Consider the following 27625-nt stretch of genomic DNA (forward strand, 5'->3'; position numbering starts at 1 on the left):
GTGTTACGGCGGCATCGGTTGCCATGCGGTACCGCCCAAAATAGAGTATGGAACCACTTAAAAGAGGTCGCTGTGAATTGGCAATTGAGCTTATTTAGTTTGATCAAAATGTTAACAAAGAATCTCATTTTCATGTTTATAAATTTTGGCACAATATTATCAGTAATTCTATGTGGCAGTCACTATAGTATGGGCAAGTCTGCGTTGATATTATTGTGGTAGCACTAATAATTGGTCTACAATTCTTTATGGACACAAGTGTAGAAATATCAACACCACTGTGCAGTTACTGAGCGGCACTAGAGTGGGCACATTATGGTGTGTGCTCTACTATTTGGAACAATTCATGGACATCATTTGAGCCACTAGTTCTGGGCACTCAAACTGAGAACAAAAAATTATCGGAGGTCAATACTACGGTTAATTTTGGGGGTGTGGTTAGTATAATAAGAGGTAGGACATACAACTGAAAACAAAAATTGTTATAAATGGTCAGCAGTGGGGTACCACAAGGATCTATGTTAGGCCCAAATCGTTTAAATCTTCTTATTAATGACCTTGTGGATAGATTAAAAGTAAAGTGTCATTTTTTGTTGATGATGCAAAACTTTGTAGGATACTTAAAACTCAGTTTGACTATAAATTATTACAGAAAGACCTAGATAAGCTTGCAGCATGGGCAAAAACATGGCAGGCAAACTTTAATGTTACTAAATGTAAAGGAATGAACTTAGGCCGCAGTAACTGTATTAATGAATATACATTGAGTGGAATCAAACTAGGGATAACAGAACAAGAGAAGGACCTAGGTATTCTGGTTACAAGTAAGCAGCCATACTCAATGTCAAGCAGCAGGTGCAAAAGCAATTACAATTTTAGGGTGTATAAAGACAGAGAAAAAACTGCAATGTCAATGTAATGTTGCTGCTCTATAAATCCCATCTAAGACCACATCTTAATTATGGGATTCAGTTTTTGGCTCCACACCCCATACCCCAATAGACAGTAAAGGCAGATACCATGACAGTGCTCAAAAAAATGCAAGATGCTTACCTAATGACAAATGGCAATGAGGGTTATAAATAATTTACCATTGAATGATGTATAGTTGATCTGAGAAAGGTTGAGCTTGATGGACACGTGTCCTTTTTCAACTTAACTATGTAACTTTTACTGTGGCATGTTTTATGCTTCCATGATTGAAGTTTCTGAATGGCAATGGTACACTTGGGCACCTGTTTGATAAATTCCTTGTATTCCTTAAATTGTCTTCAAAGAGACCCTTTGCTTAACACAAATATTGAAAAAAATAAGAACTTTATGAATTTAGCAACTGTGAGACAGTGAAAGGTAAAGTCATTGAGGGAAGGTACATTTCCCCTAGAATCCTGTCATATGTATCCTAGGCTGCAGGGAATGAGTATTTTTTGCAATAGAAAGCTCTAGCTTTCCAATCTCGGCTTAAGGAAAAGCCGGAAAAAGGGCCTGGATTTGGATTGGGGAAGAGCAGGGCGGGTTCCCCAATCCCTAGTCCATCTCTGTTTGTAGGACAAGGCTGCTGCTCAATTAGCTGCACCTGCAGCCTGTGTATAAAAAGGTGCAGACACAGTGTGTGTCAGTCTCAGCCCTGACTCAGACCGGAGACTAATAAGTCTGGAGTAGCCTGTATTCTATGTGAGTAAAGACCTGTGTTACTTTGTGTCCAGTGCCTGGTAGGAAGGCACTTGGTATAGTTAGATAATATCTTGTTTAGTTAGTGCTCAGCCGAGCAGGATTTATTTTATATTTTGCCTTGTTGTACAAGAGGCTGTTTCTTTGACAAGAATAAAACACAGGCAAAGTCCTGTTATGAACTTTAATGCACGGTGTCCCTGTCTCTGGCTACTAAGAAACCGCTGTACCAACCTCTCCTGATGCTAAACCCTCACACAACTTATTTTCCTTAACAAAATAGGATACAGTATATATATATATATATATATATATATATATATATATATATACATACATACAGGGAAGGAAATAAGTATTTGATCCCTTGCTGATTTTGTAAGTTTACCCACTGTCAAAGACATGAACAGTCTAGAATTTTTAGGCTAGGTTAATTTTACCAGTGAGAGATAGATTATATTTAAAAAAAAAAGAAGAAAATCACATTGTCAAAATTATATATATTTATTTACATTGTGCACAGAGAAATAAGTATTTGATCCCTTTGGCAAACAAGACTTAATACTTGGTGGCAAAACCCTTGTTGGCAAGCACAGCAGTCAGACGTTTTCTGTAGTTGATGATGAGGTTTGCACACATGTTAGATGGAATTTTGGCCCACTCCTCTTTGCAGATTATCTGTAAATAATTAAGATTTCGAGGCTGTCACTTGGCAACTCGGATCTTCAGCTCCCTCCATCAGTTTTCGATGGGATTAAGTTCTGGAGACTGGCTAGGCCACTCCATGACCTTAATGTGCTTCTTTTTGAGCCACTCCTTTGTTGCCTTGGCTGTATGTTTTGGGTCATTGTCGTGCTGGAAGACCCAGACACAAGCTATTTTTAATGTCCGGGTGGAGGGAAGGAGGTTGTCACTCAGGATTTGACGGTACATGGCTCCATCCATTCTCCCATTGATGCGGTGAAGTAGTCCTGTGCCCTTAGCAGAGAAACACCCCCAAAACATAATGTTTCCACCTCCATGCTTGACAGTCGGGACGGTGTTCTTTGGGTCATAGGCAGCATTTCTCTTCCTCCAAACACGGCGAGTTGAGTTAATGCCAAAGAGCTCAATTTTAGTCTCATCTGACCACAGCACCTTCACCCAATCACTCTCAGAATCATCCAGATGTTCATTTGCAAACTTCAGACGGGCCTGTACATGTGCCTTCTTGAGCAGGGGGACCTTGCAGGCACTGCAGGATTTTAATCCATTACGGCGTAATGTTTTACCAATGGTTTTCTTGGTGACTGTGGTCCCAGCTGCCTTGAGATCATTAACAAGTTCCCCCCGTGTAGTTTTCGGCTGAGCTCTCACCTTCCTCAGGATCAAGGATACCCCACGAGGTGAGATTTTGCATGGAGCCCAAGATCGATGTCGATTGACAGTCATTTTGTATGTCTTCCATTGTCTTACTATTGCACCAATAGTTGTCGCCTTCTCACCCAGTGTCTTACTTATGGTTTTGTAGCCCATTCCAGCCTTGTGCAGGTCTATGATCTTGTCCCTGACATCCTTAGAAAGCTCTTTGGTCTTGCCCATGTTGTAGAGGTTAGAGTCAGACTGATTAATTGAGTCTGTGGACAGGAGTCATTTATACAGGTGACCATTTAAGACAGCTGTCTTTAATGCAGGCACCAAGTTGATTTGGAGCGTGTAACTGGTCTGGAGGAGGCTGAACTCTTAATGGTTGGTAGGGGATCAAATACTTATTTCTCTGGGCACAATGCAAATAAATAATATATATAATTGTGACTATGTGATTTTTTTTTTTTTTTATATAATCTATCTCTCACTGGTAAAATTAACCTAGCCTAAAAATTCTAGACTGTTCATGTCTTTGACAATGGGTAAACTTACAAAATCAGCAAGGGATCAAATACTTATTTCCTTCACTGTATATAAAGCTGTCTTTAAAAAGTTATGTCAAAAAGTGTGCCTGCCGAAACAGTCATGTTCAAAAAGCAGCTCAAGACCAGCAATCCGCATGATTCATCCTGTGACTAAGCAGCAGTACTGCTACAGGTACCAAGAAGCATGAAGCGGCCCACACAGTTCTGGAAAATCAAGGAGGGTGAATCAGGCAAACATTCCTATTTTTGCAATAACATTCTGTCCTAACTGCCAGCCAGATGATTTACAAGCAGTGTTGACAGCTTAAAGACATTAATTTCCAAAAGTCTGCATTTTTAAACCTGAAATATGGCGCAACTACGAAGGTAAAACAGGCTTCCCTGTCCTACAAAATGACTTTACCTGTTGTAACTCACTGCCACTGTAAATAATTTCCACTGCATGTGACTTTAAAGCCTTGCCCCCTTTTTTCTGACACTATGAAGTGTTGAAAAAAAAAAGGGGGTTTTCAGACTTCGTACATGTGGCATTTTCTTACTTTACTTTAGACTTTAACGTAGCATTGGACACAGCGTTTGTATGTAAATCCAGAATGTGCATGTATATAACCCCTTTCTCTGATGTTTCTATATATCCATCTATGTATATAGCTAGCCTAAACACCATTCTTTTTAAAGGGGAGCTGTCACTAGTTTATTAATTCCTTATCTCCTAACTAATATAATAGGCGCTATGATGCTGATAACTACAGTGCAATTTCTTTTTCAAAAATGTTTATTATTTGCAAAATTATGAGCATTTATCTAAATATGCTAATTTGGCTATAATAGCCAAATAGGAGGTGACTCTTTCTTTTCACTGTCGGCAGTGTAATGTTTTCTGTATGACGCTGTCCAATCAGCATACAGCTTCTCCCCCTTCCTTGCCCTGCAACACGGTGTGATCATATAGTACACTGCTTTCATTTCCGACTGTGTTTTCAACTGGTGATACCTCCGGTTGTTTCACAGCTAGATCTGCGATCCTGGTGTCGTATGAAAGATTAGAATCTCCTCTTTCATATGCCACCAGAACCACGGTTCAGGTTGTTCACAGCCTGAGATATGGCTATTTGAAGTGATCCCCCTTCCCTCTAGAATGTCTCTCACACTGTGTGAAGCAGCTTCATGCGGATAGGACAGCGTCAGGGGCTGTGAGGCAGCTCCACCTTAGGAGATTTGCTGCTGTTGACAGCCACTTGTCAAGTATAGGCTCTTCTGCATATTTAGAAAAATGCTCATAACTTTTAAAATAATAAACGTTTTGGGATACAAATTTCACTAGCATTATCAGTGTGACAGCGCCTATTAGATTAGCTAGGAGATAGGGCATTATTAAACTAGTGACAGATCCTCTTTAATGCAATTGTGCCAGAAAACTGATAAATATGCCCCAATGCATTTCCACTCTTTTATGGAAATCTGTTGGCAGACAGCAAATATAGGATCATGACGCAACCTTCTAGCAATTCTCTATATAATGTTCTTTTCTGGAATATCTCATCATTCAGATATGTAACAGTGTTTCAAATCCCCAAGGTAGCCCTGTAGATAGGTCAGCAGATTACAGGCTGTTTATGGCAGTCTGTAGTTTGTCAGTAGACTGAAGACTATAGGCAAGTTTAGAGAATTTGAACCTTACAGCCCTAAAGGCTATTGGAAGTTCTTGTGTCTAGGCATTAAATGAGCATTTCCAGGAAAAATTTGTAATACTTATGCATTTCTAAAATATAGTCTTTAAAATGGCCCCTAAAAGCCTTCTCCTTAAAGGGAACCTGTCACCAGTATTTCACCTATTGAACTTTACTTATCCCTCACTGGCCGCTGCTATAAAAAGTTCATTGCCGTTATCCCCTCTCCTAAATTCGTCCTCTGAATGTAAATAACAGTCTGCAAACATTTGGGCTTTTTATCGTAATAATCCGGTGTCCCTTTGTGCGCACACACCAGAAGAGGACATCAATGCACAAGCGCAGGATTTTGTGTGCTGGGGGAAGGCGAGGAGCTGTCAATCAAAAGTAAGGAGGCGGGGATAAATCGGAAAGACTTGAGGAATGAAAATATGACTCTTTTCAAATTAAGATTTGACTCTTTTCAAACGAAGATATGACTCTTTTATGCTCATTTGCATACGGTGTGGGAACATTAAAAAGCTGAATACTAAAGCTACAGAGCCGACTAAGAAGACAATTATAGGTTATATAGAAATTATTTTTCACCCACTACCACCAGGTACTGCTGGTTTAATAGGTGAAATGCTGGTGACAGGTTCCCTTTAAGGCTATGTTCACACTGGGTATTCTCTGAAGAGAAGTAACATCCTCTTCTCTTCAGAACGCCCAGCTTCTGACAGTGCAGATCTGTGACGTCACTCACAGGTCCTGCATCGTGACGGCCACATCGGCACCAGAGGCTACAGTTGATTCTGCAGCAGCATCAGCGTTTGCAGGTAAGTCGATCTGAAGAGAAGTGGATGATACTTCTCTTCAGAGCGCCCAGCTAGTAAAAGTATTAAAAACGCCCCGATGTACGCACATAATACACGCCCACTTGGACTTTTACTTTTCAACACACCCACTTGGACTTTTGCAAACCTCATTTGCATAAATACGAAAATGGTCATAACTTGGCCAAAAATGCTCGTTTTTTAAAAATAAAAACGTTACTGTAATCTACATTGCAGCGCCTATCTGCTGCAATAGCAGATAGGCGCTGCAAAATCTGGTGACAGAGCCTCTTTAAAGTAACATTGGCTGCTGCGTTTTTGGGGGGAAAAAACATGCAAAAAAAACAATTGAAAACATAAGTAAATGCTGTTTGTGATTCTATCTATCTATCTCATATCTATCTATTTATCTATCTATCTCATATCTATCTATCTATCTATCTATCTCATATCTATCTATCTATCTATCTATCTCATATCTATCTATCTATCTATCTATCTCATATCTATCTATCTATCTATCTATCTATCTCATATCTATCTATCTATCTATCTATCTATCTCATATCTATCTATCTATCTCATATCTATCTATCTATCTCATATCTATCTATCTATCTCATATCTATCTATCTATCTCATATCTATCTATCTATCTCATATCTATCTATCTATCTATCTCATATCTATCTATCTATCTATCTATCTCATATCTATCTATCTATCTCATATCTATCTATCTATCTATCTCATATCTATCTATCTCATATCTATCTATCTATCTATCTATCTATCTATCTATCTATCTATCTATCTATCTATCTATCTATCTATCTATCTATCTATCTATCGATGAACAGTGGAAGTTATACAACCATCTATTATCTGACAAACACAAAGTATATAAAAATGGCCCTAAACCGCCATGTCTTGCTGTATGATGAGAATAAGTAATTATGTTTGATTTACTGTGAAACCTTGTTCTTTTATGTGATGAGCGGTTACTGCAGCGCCATTCAATGTAAATGTGCAGTGCAGATTCATTTGCATAGTCAGGTTTTCCCAGCAGTTGCACGAATGTCATTTATAAATATCTGCTCATCATACTAGCTACTAAAAGAGTTCTTTCTTATACAAACAATTACATGGCAATATTTATGCTTAACATACTTGAGAGTCAAATTAGCAGAATAGTCTGCAGGCTGTCAGGGCATGCTGGAAGTTGTAGTTTTGAAACAGCTGGCATGTAGCAGGATGAGACCACTGCCATACTGTAGCGGTACTCCCCAAGCTCTACTCCACAGAGCCGTGACTTCTATATCTTGTACTAATGAGGGCTTAGAAGTCTGAAACTGCTGTATATACAGTAAGTTCATATAAATTGATCTGTGCTCAAGGGCATTATCTGTCCCATACGCCAGCAGTTTTGCATGCCTAGTTAGCCACTGGAATCGGACATAAAGGAACTATCTGCATGCCTCTGCTCTGTGTCGGTATTCCAATGACGGCCATAAATGCCTGATAGAGTAATGTCAGTTGCATGTCTATCACTTCTCTTTGGATCCTGGCTGCAATGAGAAGCAAAAGATAGTCAGCAGCGTACGTGCATGGAACACCCCATTACTGTGAGGGTAACAGCCAAGCTCCTCATAGACTGTAATGGAGAGTGCTGCACACTCATTCATTATTGGATGAACTACCTTGTTTTTTGGATGCACCAATTTTAGGAAGGACTTGCATAGCTAAAGGCAATACAAAACATGGTTTTAAGTTAAGATTTGGTCAAAGATTCAAAATTTAAAGGCCCTTTTACACGCACCAATGATCGGGCAAACTAGCGTTCATATGAGCGCTCGTTCCCGATCATTGCCCTGTCAAGATTGCGGGCACGGCCGGCCGCCGACAGCCGCATTTTCGGTCCGTGCTCCCATACAAAGTATGGGAGCACGGCCCACAAAATGCAAAAGAACGGACATGTTCCATAATTTTCTGAACATTTCTACGGCACGGACACCCACCCGTAGCGCTACGGAAAGGTGTCCATGTTCAATGAAAGTGAATGGGTCCGTTTTTGCGGACCGCAAAAACTGAGTTTTTTTACGGTCGTGTGCATGGGGCCTTAATCTTGTTTGGATCTCCTGTATATTTTATATTCCCCATTTTTTGTGATAGAATAAAATTTTAGATTTTCTATTTTCATATATAAATAGTGCATGACTCTTTTGTATGTATACAATTTTTTGGAGTTACTATTTTGTTACTATCTTTTACCTTGGAGGTGTAGTAGCGCATGTGGAATCACCAATAGCCAATAACCTACTTGTCCTGCGAGACATATGATTATGATAAAAGAGCGCAGTGTGCTTTGTCACTGCACCAAGTATCCCAAAATCTATATTTTTCTTGTTTATACTTTATTTTTATTCTTGAAACTTATGCTAAAACCGAATATAAATGACTGAATAATAACAATTAATATAAGCATGATTATTACTAAGATAAATAACCTTAAAGCATTAAGGGAAGTTTAATAGAAAACGTTGAATTTGCTTCCTAGAAAACAATTCATAACCACCCCAAGATGATTTTCAAGATGTTTCTTAGATAGTCAATACTTACCCACCACCAGAGCCTCCATTCTTGCTGAAGTGTGTTCGAGGCTCACTGGAGGCCAACTTGAGCAGTTCATTCCACTCCCGCTCCCACTCATCTTCTGTGTAAACCAGCCCAGACTGCAAAGAAAAGGTCAAAAATACGTCAATAGTACAAAAAAATAAATAAAAAGTACTACAAGAAAAGTAATGCTTAATTTCTACACCTGATTTTAAGATGATCATTATCTAGTAGCATTGGTTGTTACATTGATGTGACAAAATAAAAAAATTAACACAGACTTTTTTACCGGATTTAATTGTTGAAGGGTTATAAGTTAGGCAATCTCGGAATTTGCATACTTGAAAGGTTTTAGAAGGAAATAGTTAAAATCATATAATAATTACACATGATCAGCTAAAGGTACGATTTACACCCTGTATGAAGCGATATCAAGCAGAAGTGCACAGTACTACGAAAATCTCCTTGCATTCACCCTCCGTTTCCCTTTCCTTCAGGACAGCAGGGTTTCAAGGACAGGCAGATCTCTCACAGACTGTTGGACATCAGCCCACATACAGCTGCCATAAGACCTCCAGATCCCTAAATAATGACGATACATGGGAAACATTTTGACTTTGTCATAGTCCTTTTACCTTTTCAAAAACTTGGGACCAAAACAGTTGTAAATGGGGACTTCTCCACCAGATATGCAAGTGTATGATACAAGTTATGTTTTACATACATGCTTGACCTTCCAGTTGTCAAAATTTTTCCTTTTTCTGTCAAACGCAACATATAGTTTGTTAAATATAGTTTGTCTTCCAGTGGAAAACATCAATGATGAGGTATTCCACGGGGTGACCTTGACATGACTCTATGAAGGCTCTAGAGCTTGCAGCTGTGTGTATACAGGAAAGGTAAAATATGTTAAATGTAGAAGAATCCACTAGAGTCCAATTACAGTGGCGCTATAGAAAGGTGTCCTTGTGTGGTTATAAGAAAGTTCGTAAAGACGCCGTAATGTGTGCAGACGGCAGGCGTTAAAGGACTAAAAATCAATACCTCCTTATTTTGCTGTGTCTGCTGCCACCTCCATCGTCTTTTCAGTGCTTCCCTCTCTGCTCCACTTCTCATCATGGTATAAAGAGCTTTCCTTAGGACAAGATCTCGGTCATGAAATCCCCACATTCCTATTGTAAAAGACATAAGATCATTTATTAAATCCAAATAAATCCTACAAGGGCTGCTAAACAAAACACATCCCAAGCTATAAGCATAACTGGTATGCTTCTTTCTTATACATATCAATAAAGACTTCAAAATTGTGGTCTCATCTGTACAGGGACCACAGATGCATTTATAGACAAGGACATAGCTGCTAAGAATACATATCAACCACTTTGAGTACAATAATTATGAGTTCATGTCTGCATTTTTTGCTTTCTGTCGGGGGTTGTATCAAGGTTTCCGTCACTTTTGATGGCAAGAATTCTGCAGAATGTAGCGCTATTCTTGATGTCAAAGTTAGGGAAACCTCATTGGAACCCATTATAATCCTCTCATACAGTGGATACAGCACAGCGTCATGACTTCAGTTATAAACAAAAGCCATAACACAGATGTGAACAGAGTCTAAGTGGTAGCCAACCACTGCAGTGCCAAAATGCAAAGTAGCTAATTTATTTACCCGTGTAAAGTTGAGTAAGGAAATTTTTGCATCCCTGTACTGATACCGATAATAACATTCTAATCTGCCACCAAATTGAAGAAAAACAGAATGACTTACTAAAGTAGAAGATGGATAGTAGAGATAGGTTTTTACTATACACAACAAAACATTGCAATGTATGTGCTGTAATATCGAATAGAGTTAAAGTTATGACAGCAAAGGTCTTAAAGCCTGAGTTCACTGTTTTATTTTTTAGCTGCAATAAGCAAAACTGCCAAATATTTTTGTTGTGCCGTTTGGGCTAATAGTAGAGTGGATCTGACCCCACTCTACTGTATACGGCCCTACAGAAGCATAGTATGATGACAGATTCGCTTTAAGAAGATCCCTAATGCTAACTAAATCGAATAGTTGAGGGCACAGTATATAAGTGCAAGAGTTCGTTTTACTACAATAAATAAGTTAGGCTCTGTGCACATCACGTTTTAGTCCTATGTTTAACGTATGCGTCGGGTAAAGCTTCCGACTTCTACGTTAAACGTAGGCTGTGACAAATGCCTTAAAAGTGGCATCCGTCACAATAGCGTTTAATGGTGTACGTTAAATGAATACGTTATGAACTCTCATGACCCTGTTCAGGACGTATACGTTAAATGGATACCATTACAGTCTATGGGCGATGGATGCCACTGTGAGGCATCAGTTTAACGCATACGTCGCCCATAGACTATAATGGTATGTTTAACATATACATCATGAAAGGCTATTGAAAAGCCCATAACATATACGTTAAACGTATGACATACAATGGCATAAATCACCCATAGACATATTAAAGACGTGTACCGTGCAGTATACTATTTTTGTGACATCCTTTGGGATGGAAAAGAGTAGTCTACTAAGCTATTCTATCCTCCAAATAAAAAGTATATTGAAGTATGCCAGCCTGTCAGAGGCCAAAAGGATACACTTTTGGCCTCCGTTGAACTAATGGAGCCCTATAGACACATTTAGCGTGTACGTCGGGAGCTTTCCCGACGTACACGCTAAGCGTAGGGGGAAAACGTGATGGGCACATGTCCTTATTACAAGCAAGACATCCTGCTGAACAGAACCAGAAGTTTGTATCTTACCCAAAGAGGCAGCATGTAAAAGGCAGTTCCCATCACCTGTTGTAGCTAAAGGCAGAAGACGTTTGCAACTTGAGCAGGTTGTAGACCACCAGTTCAGTCTCCCTAGGGGAATATGGTAGAAATAATTACAAGACGGTAATGCCAGAAAGAATTGTGCGCATTGGTTATAGAAAAAAGCCTGTATAGAGAAAGTGTGTGTGTCTGTGAGTCTTTGCAATAAATCAGGTTTAATTTATAAAAGTCCCATTTACATGTACCAATACCCAGTATAAATGCACAAAATGATTAACAATAAAAGTGTTCATTGCTAAACAAAATTAGTCCCAGTAAGTCAGTTCTAATTATGTAAATGTTCATCTTATCCTGTAAATGATCTTTGAAGTTGGGGATCATTAATCTAAAGTTTGTAAAAATGTAAACGGGCCTTAACTCCGTAAGGACACTGCCAATTTTGGCCTTGAGAACAGAACAATTTTATTTATTTTTTTCCTCTGCATCCCGGCACTCATAATTTTTTTGTTTGTTTGACGTAGCTGTACGAGACTGTTTTTTGCGGGACAAGTTGCACTTTATGTAGGTGTCATTTTTTGGTACATTTACATTATCGTGTCACTTATATAAATTTTTATTTGAACAAAAATGCAGAAAAAATATCAGTTTCTCTTTTTGCTAATTGAGAGCTCTAAATCCTCTGCATAGATAGAATAGAGAGTGAAGTGATAACATTCTGGCTGCCTGCAGTCACCACTAGAGGGAGCCTAGGAGCATAATGAATACTGTTTTATCATGTTTTAGATATATTATATGAATTTGTCACAGAATTTTGAAAAGGACAGACATTCACTTAAATTAGATTGCATATCAGTGAGCATTTGTGCTTTTTCTTATTTACTGCATATCTGGATTTATAATCTTACAGTATTGTGTGTAACAGATTATCAGACGCTTACAGTAGTGGTATTTAGTGGGTCATTTTTTTGCAGAACCGTATGAATAAATCTGGAGGTTATTTCTTAGAACTAGTTCATTAACTCTCAGCTGGGCCAAGAATAGATAAAGGTTATTTCACATATAAATTCCATCATACTCTCCTCACACAGCTTTCTATGCCAGGGGCCTGATAACAGATTTATGTGCAGTGGTAGTAAAGTATGACACAGGGCTAGCTTTAAAGACTTGCCTGATATTTTATTCTACTGAATGATCATTTTTTACCGATTTCTGTAATTATAGAAAGCGATCCCAGAGGTGTTTGCCCTATTCATTGTTTAGATATGTCCTTGAAATATGAAATCTAAAACCAAATCATGGGAGGGGGAAGGTCTTCAAGAGCCTTTCAAATACCATGTGAGGTTGAACCTACATAGCATTATTGTTGCTGCACCAATACTGTGAGCAAGTGATCCCATCACAATAACCAAATAGTGTCGTCACTGTCCCAGATGTAAAATAGAAGTTTACTATGCTGCTCATGATGAGAAATGCCACTGTGAGGAAAACATCTTATCCTATTGCACAATAAAAGTTACCTGTAGCCCTAATCTAAGGCTAGCCATAAACTAGCAAAGGTCTTTATGACACCAATGGGAACTCCCAATGACAGCTCATAGACCAGCGTCATGAGTGGCGAAACCCATTCTTCTACTTTTTAGAAGGAAATAGAATGGTCAGGTTGCTCGCTCGAAGATTTTTCATAAAGCTCTTCTCCACACCAACTGATTGGATATTTTCTAATATACACTGAATGACCCATAAACCTAAACACATAAAACTATATAAATATGTATTTGTAGCCAAATAATAATACTTTATAATGTGGCATCTTCCTCTATCTGCAACTATGGTCAGTTGTCATGAGAGCTTTCTAATGTCAAGATTCTCTATCAAGAAAGCGTGGAATTGTGGTGCACATTAGACATGAGAAAAATTGCTTCCATACTACACTGCTTCCGCTCTTATGACAGACTGATATAGTATTTTAATAGCTGGATTACTCCTGTTATACAGTGCAGAGTTTCATAATCTAGGGAAAAAACGTAATCTAAGTCACTGCTAACACAACAGGAGTTTTTGTAACAGGCATCATTTTTGTAAGATGTTTTCTCACAAATAAGATACAATATTTAGCACATAGTAATGCGGAACAAAACAAAGTTAGTATTCCTACCAACTTCTACACTATATACTAGGCAGGACGCCATATTTTTAGTGCGTGCAACAAATTTATGATCTGGTTATATGACTGCCCATACGCTATCTAAGTACACAAATTAAAATTAATGTAAAAAGATCCCCATGTATGCATCCTTAAAGCATACCTAACAATTCAGGTGACTTTTCAGAAACAGCTGTCATGTGTGGCCATTATAGAACTTGTATCCTAAATTTTCTTCAGATTTTCCCTCTGTAGGCGCTATCTGTTTAGCAGCTTTCCCTGAGCTACTGCGTGGAACCTAACTGCTATCATGCCTCCCATACACAACACACATAGAAGAGAACATTTTGCTCCACAATCTCTTTGTAGCACACCCTCAGAAGATGCAGCAACATGAAAAAGAATATACAGCAGTAATGAGGAGTGTAGCTATGAATCCAGCACTGGGGTGAGATAAAACACTAACACTAGTAGCTGAAGCATCATACAGAAGTACTGAGCACTGAGCAAAGTAGCACTGAGGTGAGATATAACACTTACTAGAAACTACAGTAGTGTATGTGTCTCTCTGCTTCTCTCTCACTTTCAGTTTTTTGAAAGGTTAGCGATCATTTAATCCATGGAACAAGCTCAAACCCAATAGCCACAGATAAGCGAATCATGTGCTGTAATGTATTTCACAAAATACCCTTTAACCAACTTATAAAAACATTAAGTCTTTCTTATAAAAAGTCAAGATGCTGTTCATTGAAGAGTACTCAAAAAGTTAAAGATCTGTAAACGGATTCATTGCTTTAGGAAACACCTTCACTTTTATTATGATCCCTAAAGTGTTAATCTTATAGCTGGCAATTTTGCAAATTGTCTTGGTAAAAAATATACAGCTCCTATGCAGACCTATGCATTTCCATGTTGAGAGACTACAAACATACACTGTGTACTTTGATCCTGCAGTAATTTTCCATTTCATCCGTCTCCTACTTCTCACTAACCTACCAAATGCATATTAGGAAGAAGTATGACTGCATGATCAGGCTACACAATGTTAGGAGCTGTAGAAACAAAACGGTAAAAGGTTGCTAAAAAAGGTCTATTTAGGCTTCGTTCACATCTGCGTCGTGGCTCCGTTCATGGGTTCCGTCAGACCTTTCCGTCAGGGGAACCCATGAATGTAAACCAAACAGAAACCATAGCTTTCCGTTTGCATTACCATTAATTTAAATAGTAATGCTACCATTACAAATGCTTTCAGTTTGTCCCCGTTCTGTAAGGTTTCCATTTTTTTGGCGGAATAAATAGCAGAGTCGACTACACTATTGATTATGCTGAAAAAACGGAAACCTTACAGAAGGAGACAAACGGAAACGATTTGCAACGGATGCATTACCATTAAAATTGTAATGCAAATGGAAAGCTATGGTTTCCGCTCGGTTTCCGTTCATGGGTTCCTCCGACTAAAAGGTCTGATGGAACCCATGAACGGAAGCCCGATGCTGATGTGAGCGAAGCCCTACAGTTACTTCACTTTATGTTGTAGATGCAATGAAACAATAGAAAAACTGTTGTAAAGGTAGACATACCCAAGGAAAGTATTGTTAGAAAATGACATATTATTTAAATCAGGTTTTAATTCTAAATGTATTTAGTTAACATTTTTTGGTGCTGTTTTTTAATGTTTTATATGTGGTTATTCATATATATATATATATATATATATATAAAAATTTATTATTTATTTTTTTAAATATTCCTGTGTTCACACTGGCCACTAGAGTAGTCACAATAGACTCACACTTCCATTTTTCTGCAGCGGACTTGTCAGTTTTGCTGTACAAATTGGGAAATTCCTCTCATTATCTTTATAGGGTGGGCAGGAAAGTAAGAGGCCGATTACACGGCCCAACGTAAGCCATATAAAACGAGCAAAGATTAACGAGACAGCTCATTGATCGGCACGTGTTTTATCCTATCACAAGGAGCAATAATTGGTTATGTATAGGGACGAGCGCTTGTTACTACAATCGCTCCTCACTATACATTTTCATAATGTCGGCATCCTTATGATTACACAGGGAGATGTGCTGCCGACAACGATGATTTTTAGTTCTGCATAAAAGTGCCGACCAGCCGATGAACGAGCGTTTGCTCTTTCATCGGCTGATCGTTGCCCTTATTACACAGGGTGATGATAGGGAACGAGCGCTCATATGAACGCTTGTTTGTCGCATCATTGGCCCATGAAATAGGGCTTTAACCCTTTCCCGCCGCAGCCCTTTTTCAGATTTTCATTTTCGTTTTTTCCTCCCCACGTTCCAAAAGACATAACTTTTTTATTTTTCCGTCTATATAGTCCTATGAGGGCTTGATTTTTGCGGGACGAGTTGTAGTTTTTCGTAGCACCATTTATTTTGGCATGTAATGTACTAGGAAACGGAGAAAAAATTATTTGTGGGGTAGAAAATGAAAAAAACAGCGATTCCTCCATTGTTTTTTCGCGTTGTTTTTACGGAATTCACTGTGCAATTAAAACAACATGTTAACTTTATTCTGTGGGTCAATACGATTACATCGATACCAAATATATAAAGTTTTTTCTATTATATTTTACTACTTTTACAATTAAAAACCTAAGTGTAGAAAATAAAATTTATCTTGTGTCGCCAAATTCCGAGAGCCATAACTTTTTGATTTTTCCGTCGATAAAGTGGTATGAGGGCTTATGTTTTGCGGGATAAGCTGTAGTTTTTAATGATTCTGTATGCATCTCCCCTGTCACTCCTGTCCTCTGAGGAGGAAGTTGTACTGCAACACCTCCTGGAGACTGTAATAATCTATGATACATCTCTGTTAATTCTCTCCCATTCATTGCAGCTGCCATTGTAGTGCACACGCCCTGCTGTACTATCTATACAGGAAATAAAGGAAGGAAGTGTAGGTCTCCAATATGGCCGACCCCAGGGAATGTTTTAAAAATAAAAAAAATCTATAGCTGCAAAATTTAAAAAACAAAAAACAAAAACAGAACACGTAATTTCTCTACTTTCTAACTACAGCACCCAGTATTTTTGCTGCTTACTACTACTCACTAAAGGTCTGCTACAGAAATACCGGGTACGTCCACAGAATGTCCTCTGAAATATGGTACATTTTTCTACCTTGCTAAATCCCTTATGTAAAGAGCTGTGAAGGAACGGTAATGAGAAATGTGTCATTCTTTAGTCTCCTCACAGCAGATTGTACATCACATCAACAAGATGCTTATGAGATTAGATGGTATAAAAGGCAATAATGGAATCTTACAAATTATTTATTGACATGAAATTCTGCCCATAACAAAATGCATGAAAAAAAAAATTGTGATTACACAGGAGACATAAGTGATAGGAGTGAAACTGTGGTCTCATATCAAATTATTTACCACCCATAAAAAAATAAGCCATTTCTATAAAATATAGGATTAACACTGCTCTATTCACTGCCGTAAAATACGGTTTTTCCATGTAAATGGTCTGTCTCGTGTATCACTGTCCACATGAAGATAGAAGATCCTTTGACCTATTAAGACACTGTCTTTACATGTCTAAGAGAACCCTAGTACATACTGACTTGTGCTATTGTAAATGTACATTGGGGAATTTGAGATAAGCCATAGGGTAATTATTTAATAAATTCATATCAATAAAATATATAGTTTTAGCTCCATGAGTATAACCAACATGGTTTTTTATGTGAAATAAAAAAACAAGGGGGCACATGCGCGCAGTTGGGCGAGATTTGAGCTGAACACACACCAGACCTGTGGTAGATAGCTCCAAGATTGCGCCTGATCGCGGCATTCAAAGGGAAAATTAGAAGGGGGACCCAACTTTGATCGCGTCACAGGGAATTCCAGTGATGTGATTGAGGGACAAACTTTATATGGAAGACAAGACAGCACAGGGTCTACTGAAGGACCCAAGGGCTGTCTGACCATATTTCCTGTTGTTAGGGCATACTTAGGTATGTCCTAGCAACTGTCTGGGTACTATCAGTACATAGATATATGCCAGTACATTAAAGCTAAAAAAAAATTATCTGAATTAAAACTGAATTTTATCTGAATTTTAAAAAAAATTATAAAAAATAAGTAGTGTTAAATAGAAAAATCTGTGAAAATAAAAACTTAATTTGTCAGCATTTTTGCCAAAATGAAAAGGTATATAAATTAAATGATAATGTAAATGTATAAAAAAAATGACATCTACATAAAGTCCAATTCATTCCGCAAGAAACAAGTTCTCATAAAGCTACGTCGAGCAAAAAATGTAAAAGTTCTGTACTCAAGGACAAAATTGTCCATGTCTTTAGGGGGTTAACCCCAATATTGCCATTATGTGAGGAAAATGATGGGAACACATATTAATGTGAGGCACATGGTGTTATAAATTTAGTACCTCCTTGTGCCATCATGATTGGGTTAATTACTATTAATGTGAGGCACATGGAGGTTCCAAATTGATAACACTATGTGTCTCACATCAGAAAATGGAAGGACTTCATATATTTGTGTTTTTTTTTTTGATGGCAAAGTATCGTTTTGGTATCGAGAATCGCAATACTACACAAAGTATCGGTATCGAAGTCCAAATTCTGGTATTGTGACGACACTACTGGGAACTCCTCCTTGACAAAATCCTGCATACACCCCTGCAGCCAGCTATTCAATTTAGCTAACCTATGCAATGATAGATATGAGCAGTCCAGCCAGGGGATGCAAGGGGGGTTGGTGCTGGTCTGTAAAGAGCGGAGCTTTTTACTTTTCACCTCAGGCAGCAGAAGGGCTAGACGCACCCATATACAAGGAAGTAGATAGGGGAACACATGTATGAGATATCTTTTATTTATACATAATAATAATATCATCATAGTTAATCACAATAACTGATATTCAGTGTTCCATTTAGAACACAAGAGCCAAAAAAGCCGTAGAGGATGCATTTCAAATGATATTAAAATATGCAAATTTTGCTTGGAGAAATTGACCCAGGACTTCATTATGGACGGATATACTTGCGGTGCAGAGCATATATTCCATGTTGTACATCCATTTAGTCAAGTGTTCCTACATTTCCTACTCCGTGAATGGGTTTATAATAGAGAATGAAAGCTTTGTGGGTTTTTTAAGGTGCAGAATTCTGTATAAGGCCCCATGCACACGACCTTAAAAAACTCTGTAATTGCAGACCGTAATATGGTCCGTAATTACAGACCCGCCCGGTTCTATTGGCCGCGGACACCTTTCCGTACCACTACGGAAGGGTGTCCGTGCCGTAGAACCGTGCCGGGAATTATGGAGCATGTCCTACTTTTCGATTTTTACGGGCCGTGCTCCCATACTTTGTATGGGAGTACGGCATGAAAATGCGGCCCGCGGCAGTCGGCCATGCTCGCAATCAGTGATTACGGGCATGGCTAGAGTTGTAGAAAAGTTTCATCAGTGCAGCTAATCTGTTACAACAATATATTTGATTTTAAGAGAAAATGCTGTAAGGAGATGAGGGAATGGGTAAGGTCCACATGAAGTGACATTCCTCAATGTTTGCATAGTCACTAGCAATGTGAATACTGTACATTAACCCCTTCCCGCCGCAGACATTTTTCAGGTTTTCATTAAAATTTTTACCTCCCCACCTTACAAAAGCCATAACTTTTTTATTTTTCCATCGATAAAGTCCTATGAGGGCTTGATTTTAGTGGGACAAGTTGTAGTTTTTCATGGCACCATTGTACCATATAATGTACTAGGAAACAGGAAAATAAATATTTGTGGGGTAGAAAATGAAAAAACTGCGATTCCTCCATTGTTTTTTGCGCTTTGTTTTTACGGCTTTCACCGTGCAATTAAAAATACATCTTAACCCCTTAAGGACGCAGCCTAGTTTTGGCCTTAAGGCTCAAAGCCCATTTTTCAAATCTGACATATTTCACTTTATGTGGTAATAACGTCGGAATGCTTAAACCTATCCAAGCGATTCTGAGATTGTTTTCTCGTGACACAGTGGGCTTCTCGGGGTGGGCACGGCTCATTATCAGTATAATGTAAGAAGCGTAGTATTGCCTAATTTATTAATTTTTTTAGGTTACAGTTCAGTTCTGAAGTTGCTTTGAGGGGCCCATATATTAGAAACCCCTATCAAACACCCCATTTTAGAAACTAGACCCCTCAAAGTATTCACAACAGCATTTAGAAAGTTTATGAACCCTTTAGGTGTTTCACAGGAATTTAGAGCAAAGTAGAGGTGAAATTTACATCTTTTTTTTTTTCAGAAAATCCTCTTTATACCATTTTTTTTATAACACAAAAGGTTTTATCAGGGAATCGCAACTTAATACTTATTGCCCAGATTCTGCAGTTTTGAGAAATATCCCACATGTGGCCCTAGTGCGGTAATGGACTGAAGCACCGGCCTCCGAAGCAAAGGCGCACCTAGTGGATTTTGAGGCCTCTTTTTTATTAGGCACCAAGTCCGGTTTGAAGAGATCTTGTGGTGCCAAAGCAGTGGAAAACCCCCAAAAGTGACCCGATTTTGGAAACTAGACCCCTTGAGGAATTCATTGTAGTTTTCTTGGGGTGCATGCAGCTTTTTGATCAGTTTTTATTCTATTTTTAGGTGGCGTGGTGACTAAAAAACAGCAATTCTACTATTGTTTTTTTGTTCGATTTTTTTTAGTGTTCACCGTGCGCTATAAATGACATATTCACATGTAACGTGTGTTCACTGCGAGTTGATGAGTTGTCGGGGATTCGGATTCTTATGATGTCTGCGGGGGTCACGCCTCTGATCTGCTTATTGGCGATCTCGCTTCTCGGAGAAAGCTTTTGGATAACATATCGGTGAGACTGGCACAGGGTATTTGGCTGGTTCCATGCCCATGCTATCGTCACACTGGGGTTGAAAACCCAACGAGAAGGGGAGACCCTGCATTTGCTTGATGTGTAGATCCCCTCACCTGACTTATTGGAATTATGGATATAATGAGCTTAATAGTAACGGTTATGACTGTTATGTTTTTGTTCCCCTCCCCCCCCCCCTATTTTTGTTTACTTCTCTTTAATATATTTTTTTATTTTTTATTTTTTTTTCTCCTTTTTTATTTATTGTTTTATCCCATTATTTGATCTTTCTCAATGTCTTTTATATTTCTCAACCCCCATCCTCCCCTTTCTACTTTTTGTACCCCTTATTGGAAAATGTTAATAAAAACAATTTCGAAAAAAAAAAATGACATATTCACTTTATTCTGCGGGGCGATACGATTACGGCGATACCAGATGTTTATAGTTTTTTTTTTATGTCTTATGGCGTTTGCACAATAAAATAAGTTTTGTAAAAAATCTTTCACTTTTCGTGTTACCTTATTCTAAGAGCCATAACTTTTTTATTTTGACATCAATAAAGCCGTGCGAGGACTTATTTTTTGCGTAACGAACTGTAGTTTCGATCAGCACCATTTTTAGGTACATGCGACTTTTTGATCTCTTTTTATTCCATTTTTTGGGAGTTGAAGTGACCAAACAATTGTGATTGTGGTACGGTTTATTATTATTTTCTTTTACGGCGTTCACCGTGCGGGATAAATAACATAATAATTTTATAGTTCAGGCCGTTACGGACGCGGCGATACCAATTATGTATAGTTTATTTGTTTGTTTATATATTTTTATTAATAATATAGGACTGATAAGGTAAAAAGGGGGATTTTTACACATCTTTTTTTTACTTTTTTTTTACTTTATTACTTTGTCCCACTAGGGGACTTGAGGGCAGGAGGCCCTGATCGCAATTCTAATACATTGTGTATTAGAACTGTCAGCTACTCACTGACAGCAAGCATAGTGGGTCCTGACTTCGTCAGGACCCACTAGGCTTCCGTCTATGGCATACCCGGACGCCATTCTTTGGTGTCCGGTTGCCATAGTCACCATCGCCGGCCGCTATCGTGTAGCAGGCCGGCGATGGCAGCTTAACCCCTAAAAAGCCGTGATCTCTATTGAACGCGGCTTTTAAGGGGTTAATCAGCGGGGACACAGCGATCGGTCCCCGCTGTAGGAGCTGTGACAGCTCCAATATGTGTCGGGAGGACGGCCGAAACGGCCGTTACTCCCGAGACGTACTATTAGGTCATGGAGCGCGAACGATACAGCTGCCATGACCTAATAGTACGTCCAGGAGAGGGAAGGGGTTAACGTTATTCTTCAGTTCAATACGATTACAGCGATGGCAAATTAATATGTTTTTTTTTACTACTTTTATAAGGAAAAAAACTGTAAAATATAAAATTGAGTTTAGTTTCCTCAAATTCATAGCCATAACTTGTTTATTTTTCCGTCGATTGAGCGGCATGAGGGCATATTTTTGATCTGGTGGTTTATTCTTTTTTTTTTACGGCGTACACCGTGCGGGTTAAATAATGATATATTGTAATAAATAGTTCAAATTAGGTTTATTTATTTATTTCTTTATAATGCTTTAGGGGGAAAACGGGAAAAGTTTTTTTTTTTTTACCTTTTAATATATATATATATATATATATATATATATATATATATATATATATATATATATATATTTATTTACATTGAAAAAAACAACTTTATTTAACAGATTTTAACTTTTTTTTTTATCAGTCCCAAAAGGGGACTTCAACCAGCGGTCGTTGGATTGCTTGCACTATATACTGCAATATATTGCAGTATATCGTCAAACTGACAGACTTCTATTAAGGGCTTAATAGGAGCACAAAGATGGCAGACTTGTGGGCCTTTATTAGGCCCCCACACTGCCATAACAACAACAACCCGCGAACGTATCACGGGAGGGGGGGGGGGCTTGGTAATGAGCTGTTAGAGGGAGTCAGCCCCCTCTTTCTAGCGATTTAAATGCCGCGGTCGCTATTGACTGTGAAATGTCAGCTGTAACATGCAACAGACACCCGCTTTGTATGGAACGGGCTCAGCCATGAGCCCGCTCTATACTTCCCCTACCTGGCTACGACGTAACTGTATGTTGTATGTCGGGAAGGGGTTAAAGAAGACCTCCAGTGTTAACACAACTTTTCATATCTGCATTCCCCACCTGACTGTATACCACACTTCTTTCATGTATACAGTATTTACTTTTTGAACTGCAGCCTTGTCTGTGCTTTAAAAAAGCCTCCATCTTGATTCTTAGATTTCTCAAACTTTCTCTTCCTCTCTGCTTTGCTATCAATCCCATGAGGTTTCAGCACAGCATCACATGACCAGCTAAAGACCATACCATTTCTGCATGCTGGGGGACACTGTGATTATTATTCTCTCTATATTCTCCTAAATAAGCTGAGAAACCGTAAGCATGTCTAAGTATCAGTGGTAGCTAAGTTTCTGTCTCCCCCCCCTGTGGAAAACTAGTGTGCTACAGGAACTGCTGAAGCCTGTGATGGGTGACACACTGCTGCTAAGAAACCATCCCAGTCTGATATATAGAGATAGAAGCAGCAAGAAATATAACAGGTGAGAGACTGACACATGGAACACCATAATGGTACACATGGGAATATTTCGTTTTGGCGGGAGTGTCCCTTTAAAAAAAATAAATATGTTTCCTTTATGGTTTCTATTTTTTTTAGGGTCTTGTTGCTTTAATTTTAATTTGTAACACTTTATTGGAGAAATCCTACACATATCAGTTTTCTTTTCATAACTAATGTTCCAAACCCCAATGTAAACCATATTACTTACCTGCTTGCTCCAAGGCCACCATTGTAGACTGCTCTATTAAATCACGTTCAATAAAGACTCTGAAGTCTTCACTGTACACACTGAGGTCTGGAAGTTGGAATGTATAGATGGGCATTTCTAGAGGAAATGGATCACTGCTGCATTCGTTGGCCACATGCAACCGAGCCAGAGAAACAATGGCTGAACTGGCATGAGATATGCCCCTGGACAGTCTTTTCTCTAAAGAACACAACAAAGAAAATCCATTATGCTGGAGGGACATCATCTGTTGAAGACTAAAATACATGTTGAGGTCATGAAAAAAATAGTCCAGGCCTTATGCACACGACCGTATTTTTTCCCACCCGTAAATACTGGCGTAAATACGGGTCCGGTGTCACACGTATTCGACCCGTTTTGCACCAGTATTTACGGACCCGTGCCCGTAAATATGGGTCCGGTGTCACCCGTTTTCCCCCCGTATTTACGGGCACGTTTTTGGCTGCAAAATAGCACTGCACTAATCGGCAGCCCCTTCTCTCTATCAGTGCAGGATAGAGAGAAGGGGCAGCCCTTTCTGTAATAAAAGTTAAAAGAAATTCATACTTACCCGGCCGTTGCCTTGGTGACGCGTCCCTCTCTTCACATCCAGCCCGACATCCCTGGATGACGCGGCAGTCCATGTGACCGCTGCAGCCTGTGATTGACCTGTGATTGGCTGCAGCGGTCACATGGGCTGAAACGTCATCCAGGAATGTCGGGCCGGATGTCGAGAGGGACGCGTCACCAAGGCAACGGCCGGGAGACCGGACTGGAGGAAGCAGGAAGTTCTCGGTAAGTATGAACGTCTTTTATTTTTTTTACAGGTTGCTCTATTCTGATCGGTATTCACTGTCCAGGGTGCTGAAAGAGTTACTGCCGATCAGTTAACTCTTTCAGCACCCTGGACAGTGACTATTTACTGACGTCGCCTAGCAACGCTGCCGTAATGACGGGTGCACACATGTAGCCACCCGTCATTACGGGAGCTCCATAGACTTCTATGGGCTGTTCGTGCCGTTATTACGGCCTGAAATAGGACATGTTCTATCTTTTTCAACGGCACGGGCACCTTCCCGTAAGAAAACGGGAAGGTACCCGTGGCCAATAGAAGTCTATGAGCCCGTTATTACGGGTCGTAATTACGAGCCGTAATAACGGGAGTTTTTACGGTCGTGTGCATGAGGACTAAGGCATTACTTTTGCAACTACTCTTGAAACGCGTGGTCATAATGATACTGGAGGCCGGCACCGTAATCCATAAAGGATCTATTTTAATGAGCGGGGTAATGGCACATTGCTCTTTATCACAACAAAACAAATAAGGAATTAATATTTTCCGGTCTATACAACTAGTGGATATATCGTCTTTGAACATACAAGTACATAACAGATAATTATTTAGTTCACTGACCTGGGTGGTTGAGTTAAAATAATTTGTCACAATCACAGTTGTATATGCATCATAATAAATTCCTAGAAAATGCTATTACCTTGAGCAATGTCGTCTTGTCTTTGGAGATTTGGTCTCTCAATCTTGTTGACATGCTGGGTGATTTCTCTGTCCTGCTGCTTATAGTATTTCCCTTCATTAAATACTTGCGGCAGATTTGCAGTGTGCACCTGTCGCAGTTGTTCATAGTCACTCAGTGCTGCCGTTAGATCCCAGTTCTTTCCTGACAAGTAAAAATGTACAAATCAATTACTGATTCCACTAAGTGATAAAACACGCATCAGAGATGAATGTAACTATACACTATATAGCCAAAGGTTTCTGGAGACGACCATCACACCTATATGAGCTTGTTGGACATCTCATATTTAAAACCATGGGTGTTAATGAGGCGTTGATACCCCTTTTGCGGCTATAACAGCCTCCACTCCTCTGTGAAAGCTTTTCACATGACTTTGGAGTGTGTCTGTGGAAATTTTTGCCAATTCAGCCAAAACAGAATTTGTGAGGTCAGACACTGATGTTGCATAAGAGGGTCTGGTTCACAAACGTGGTGTTCCGATTCATTCCAAAGGTGTTGGATGGGGTTGAGATGAGGGCTCTGTGCAGGCCACTTAAACTTCTCTACACCAAACTCATCAAATCATGTCTTTGTGGGCCTCGCATTGTGCACAGGATCAGTGTCATGATGGAACAAGAAAAGACCTTCCTCATACTGTTGCCACAAAGTTGGAAGAAAACAATGGTCTAAAATGTCTTTCTTTCTTTTTTAATCATGACATTTTTTTATTAAAACAAAATAGTCGCACATTATGAAAATAATACAATGAAATTTGCCTCAATAGAAAATACAATATAGTCATATTTGAAATATGCTGTAATAAAATTGTGCATGCCATTTCAGTTTCTCCCAAATAAAAAATAATAACAAGAAGAACATCAAGAAAAAAGAAAAATCAAGGAATTAGGGGTACAATAATTTGAGATACAAAATAAAAGGTAGGTGACAATTATTTCCGGAATTAAATATAGATATGGTCAAAATGTCTTGCTTAATATTTTGTAGCATTAATATTACACTTCACTGGAAATAAGGGGCCTAGCCCAAACCCAGCCCCGACCATTATCCCTTCTCCACCATATTTCATAGAAGGCAAAATGCATTCCAGTAGGTGATGTTCTCCTTGTGTCCACCAAACCCAGACTAGTTCAGATTGCCAGATAGTGAAACTTGATTCATCGCTCCAGAGAACATGTGCCCATTGCTCCAGATTCCAGTGGTGTGCTTTACACCATGCCCACGCTTGGCATTGCACATGGTGATCTTCGGCTTGTGTGCAGCTGCTCGTCCATGGAAACTCATTTCATAAAGCTCCCATCATACAGTTCTTGTGCTGATGTCACTTCCAGTAATGAAATATGCAAGTATATGAGTATAGGAAATTTTTACAGGCCACGCAATTCAGCATGCAGCGACTCCACTCTGTGCGTTTGCACTTTCTGCTGCTTCGTGGCTGTGCTGTTTTTACTCCTAGATGCTTCCACTTCACAATAATAGCACCTACAAATGATCGGGGCAGATCTAGAAGATCAGAAATTTCACGAACTGACTTGTGCTGAAGGTGGCATCATATGACAGTGCCATGTTTAATATAACGGAGCCAATACTACTAGCAAAGTTTGCCTTTGGAGATTGCATGGCTGTGTGCTTCATTTTGAGCACCTGTTTGCAATGGGTGTGGCTGAAACACCTGCACTCAATTAGGTGTGTCCACATACTTTTGGCCATATAGTTTATCAAATTGGACTGTGTATTGTTTGTTTTCTTTCTGCTTAAATTTTTTGACCATTGACATTGCATAGTCTATGTAGTTTGCCAATACAAACATCACCTACTATAGTCCATCCTAGGTCAAATCTTTCGGAGTAGGAAGCCTTGTTTTTTTTCTGTATCCTCTTGTGCATCTGTACCAGGCACCAGTTTTTCTCACTGAACTTGCTGGTGCTGCTGGACAGCTCCACTGCTGAATCTGTTGTCTAGATTCACTTGACTTTTGACTCTATGGATTAGACAATTTCGCTTTCTACCTGTAGTCTAGTTCCCCTCTCTCTTATGCTACAACCTATTGCTGCTTATCGGTGTACTGAACATGGAGTTTCCTGACCACATCTCCGTCTCATGCTATAACCTGCTGACACTTATCTGTTACCTGGACTGTTACTGGACTACTCTTGCTATTTTAACCCCCTGCCAGATTGTTTCAGCCACTGGACTCCAAATCTGCTGCAGACCTTGACAGCATCTTCTAATAGTGGATTATAATCATCAATAGCCTTTCCATGGAAATTATGAAGGAATTGTGCATTATTTGGGAGCTGATCACACTATTAGTGCAGGAAAGGGCACCAAATACAATTCATTTTGAAACAAGTGTCATTTATATGGCAGTCCTTGTACCCAATAATTTAACCATTCGGTTATGATAATAGACAGTTGTTCACTTTTTGTTATTTTTTTATTGGTTAAACCCCGAATATAAAAAGTGTTGGCATAAAAAAGTATGATGTTTGCGTTTCATAGCAGTATCTAGCAAGTCAAGGGGGGTTAATCTGCATTTAGATGACCAATCCATTTAGTTATTTCCCATCATTTTCTATGGGAGCAAGTAACATGGGCGATTTATAAGGGAACCAACTGTTGTTTCAGGAAGGCAGCCTGCTGGGACATTCATCATGGAAAATCTCATACAGGCTGGAATATATGCCCATTTCATTATATTGTTCTATGGTTGTT

At 39.1% G+C, this 27625-nt stretch overlaps 1 protein-coding gene across 4 annotated transcripts in view; it reads right to left on the bottom strand.

The window, feature by feature from the left end:
• OTUD7A (OTU deubiquitinase 7A) overlaps nucleotides 1-27625 on the bottom strand; it is a 279993-nt gene that overhangs the window by 60467 nt on the left and 191901 nt on the right. For all 4 annotated transcript variants that reach the window (XM_075857888.1, XM_075857890.1, XM_075857887.1 and 1 more), the window contains 5 exons: nucleotides 24872-25054; nucleotides 23361-23579; nucleotides 11446-11547; nucleotides 9706-9833; nucleotides 8668-8780 (listed from right to left, as the gene is read on the bottom strand). In XM_075857888.1, coding sequence (XP_075714003.1) covers nucleotides 8668-8780; nucleotides 9706-9833; nucleotides 11446-11547; nucleotides 23361-23579; nucleotides 24872-25054 — 745 coding nt within the window. The remainder of the gene's footprint in view (nucleotides 1-8667; nucleotides 8781-9705; nucleotides 9834-11445; nucleotides 11548-23360; nucleotides 23580-24871; nucleotides 25055-27625) is intronic.

This window comes from Rhinoderma darwinii, chromosome 3, assembly GCF_050947455.1.
Source record: "Rhinoderma darwinii isolate aRhiDar2 chromosome 3, aRhiDar2.hap1, whole genome shotgun sequence".
Taxonomy (NCBI): Eukaryota; Metazoa; Chordata; class Amphibia; order Anura; family Rhinodermatidae; genus Rhinoderma; species Rhinoderma darwinii.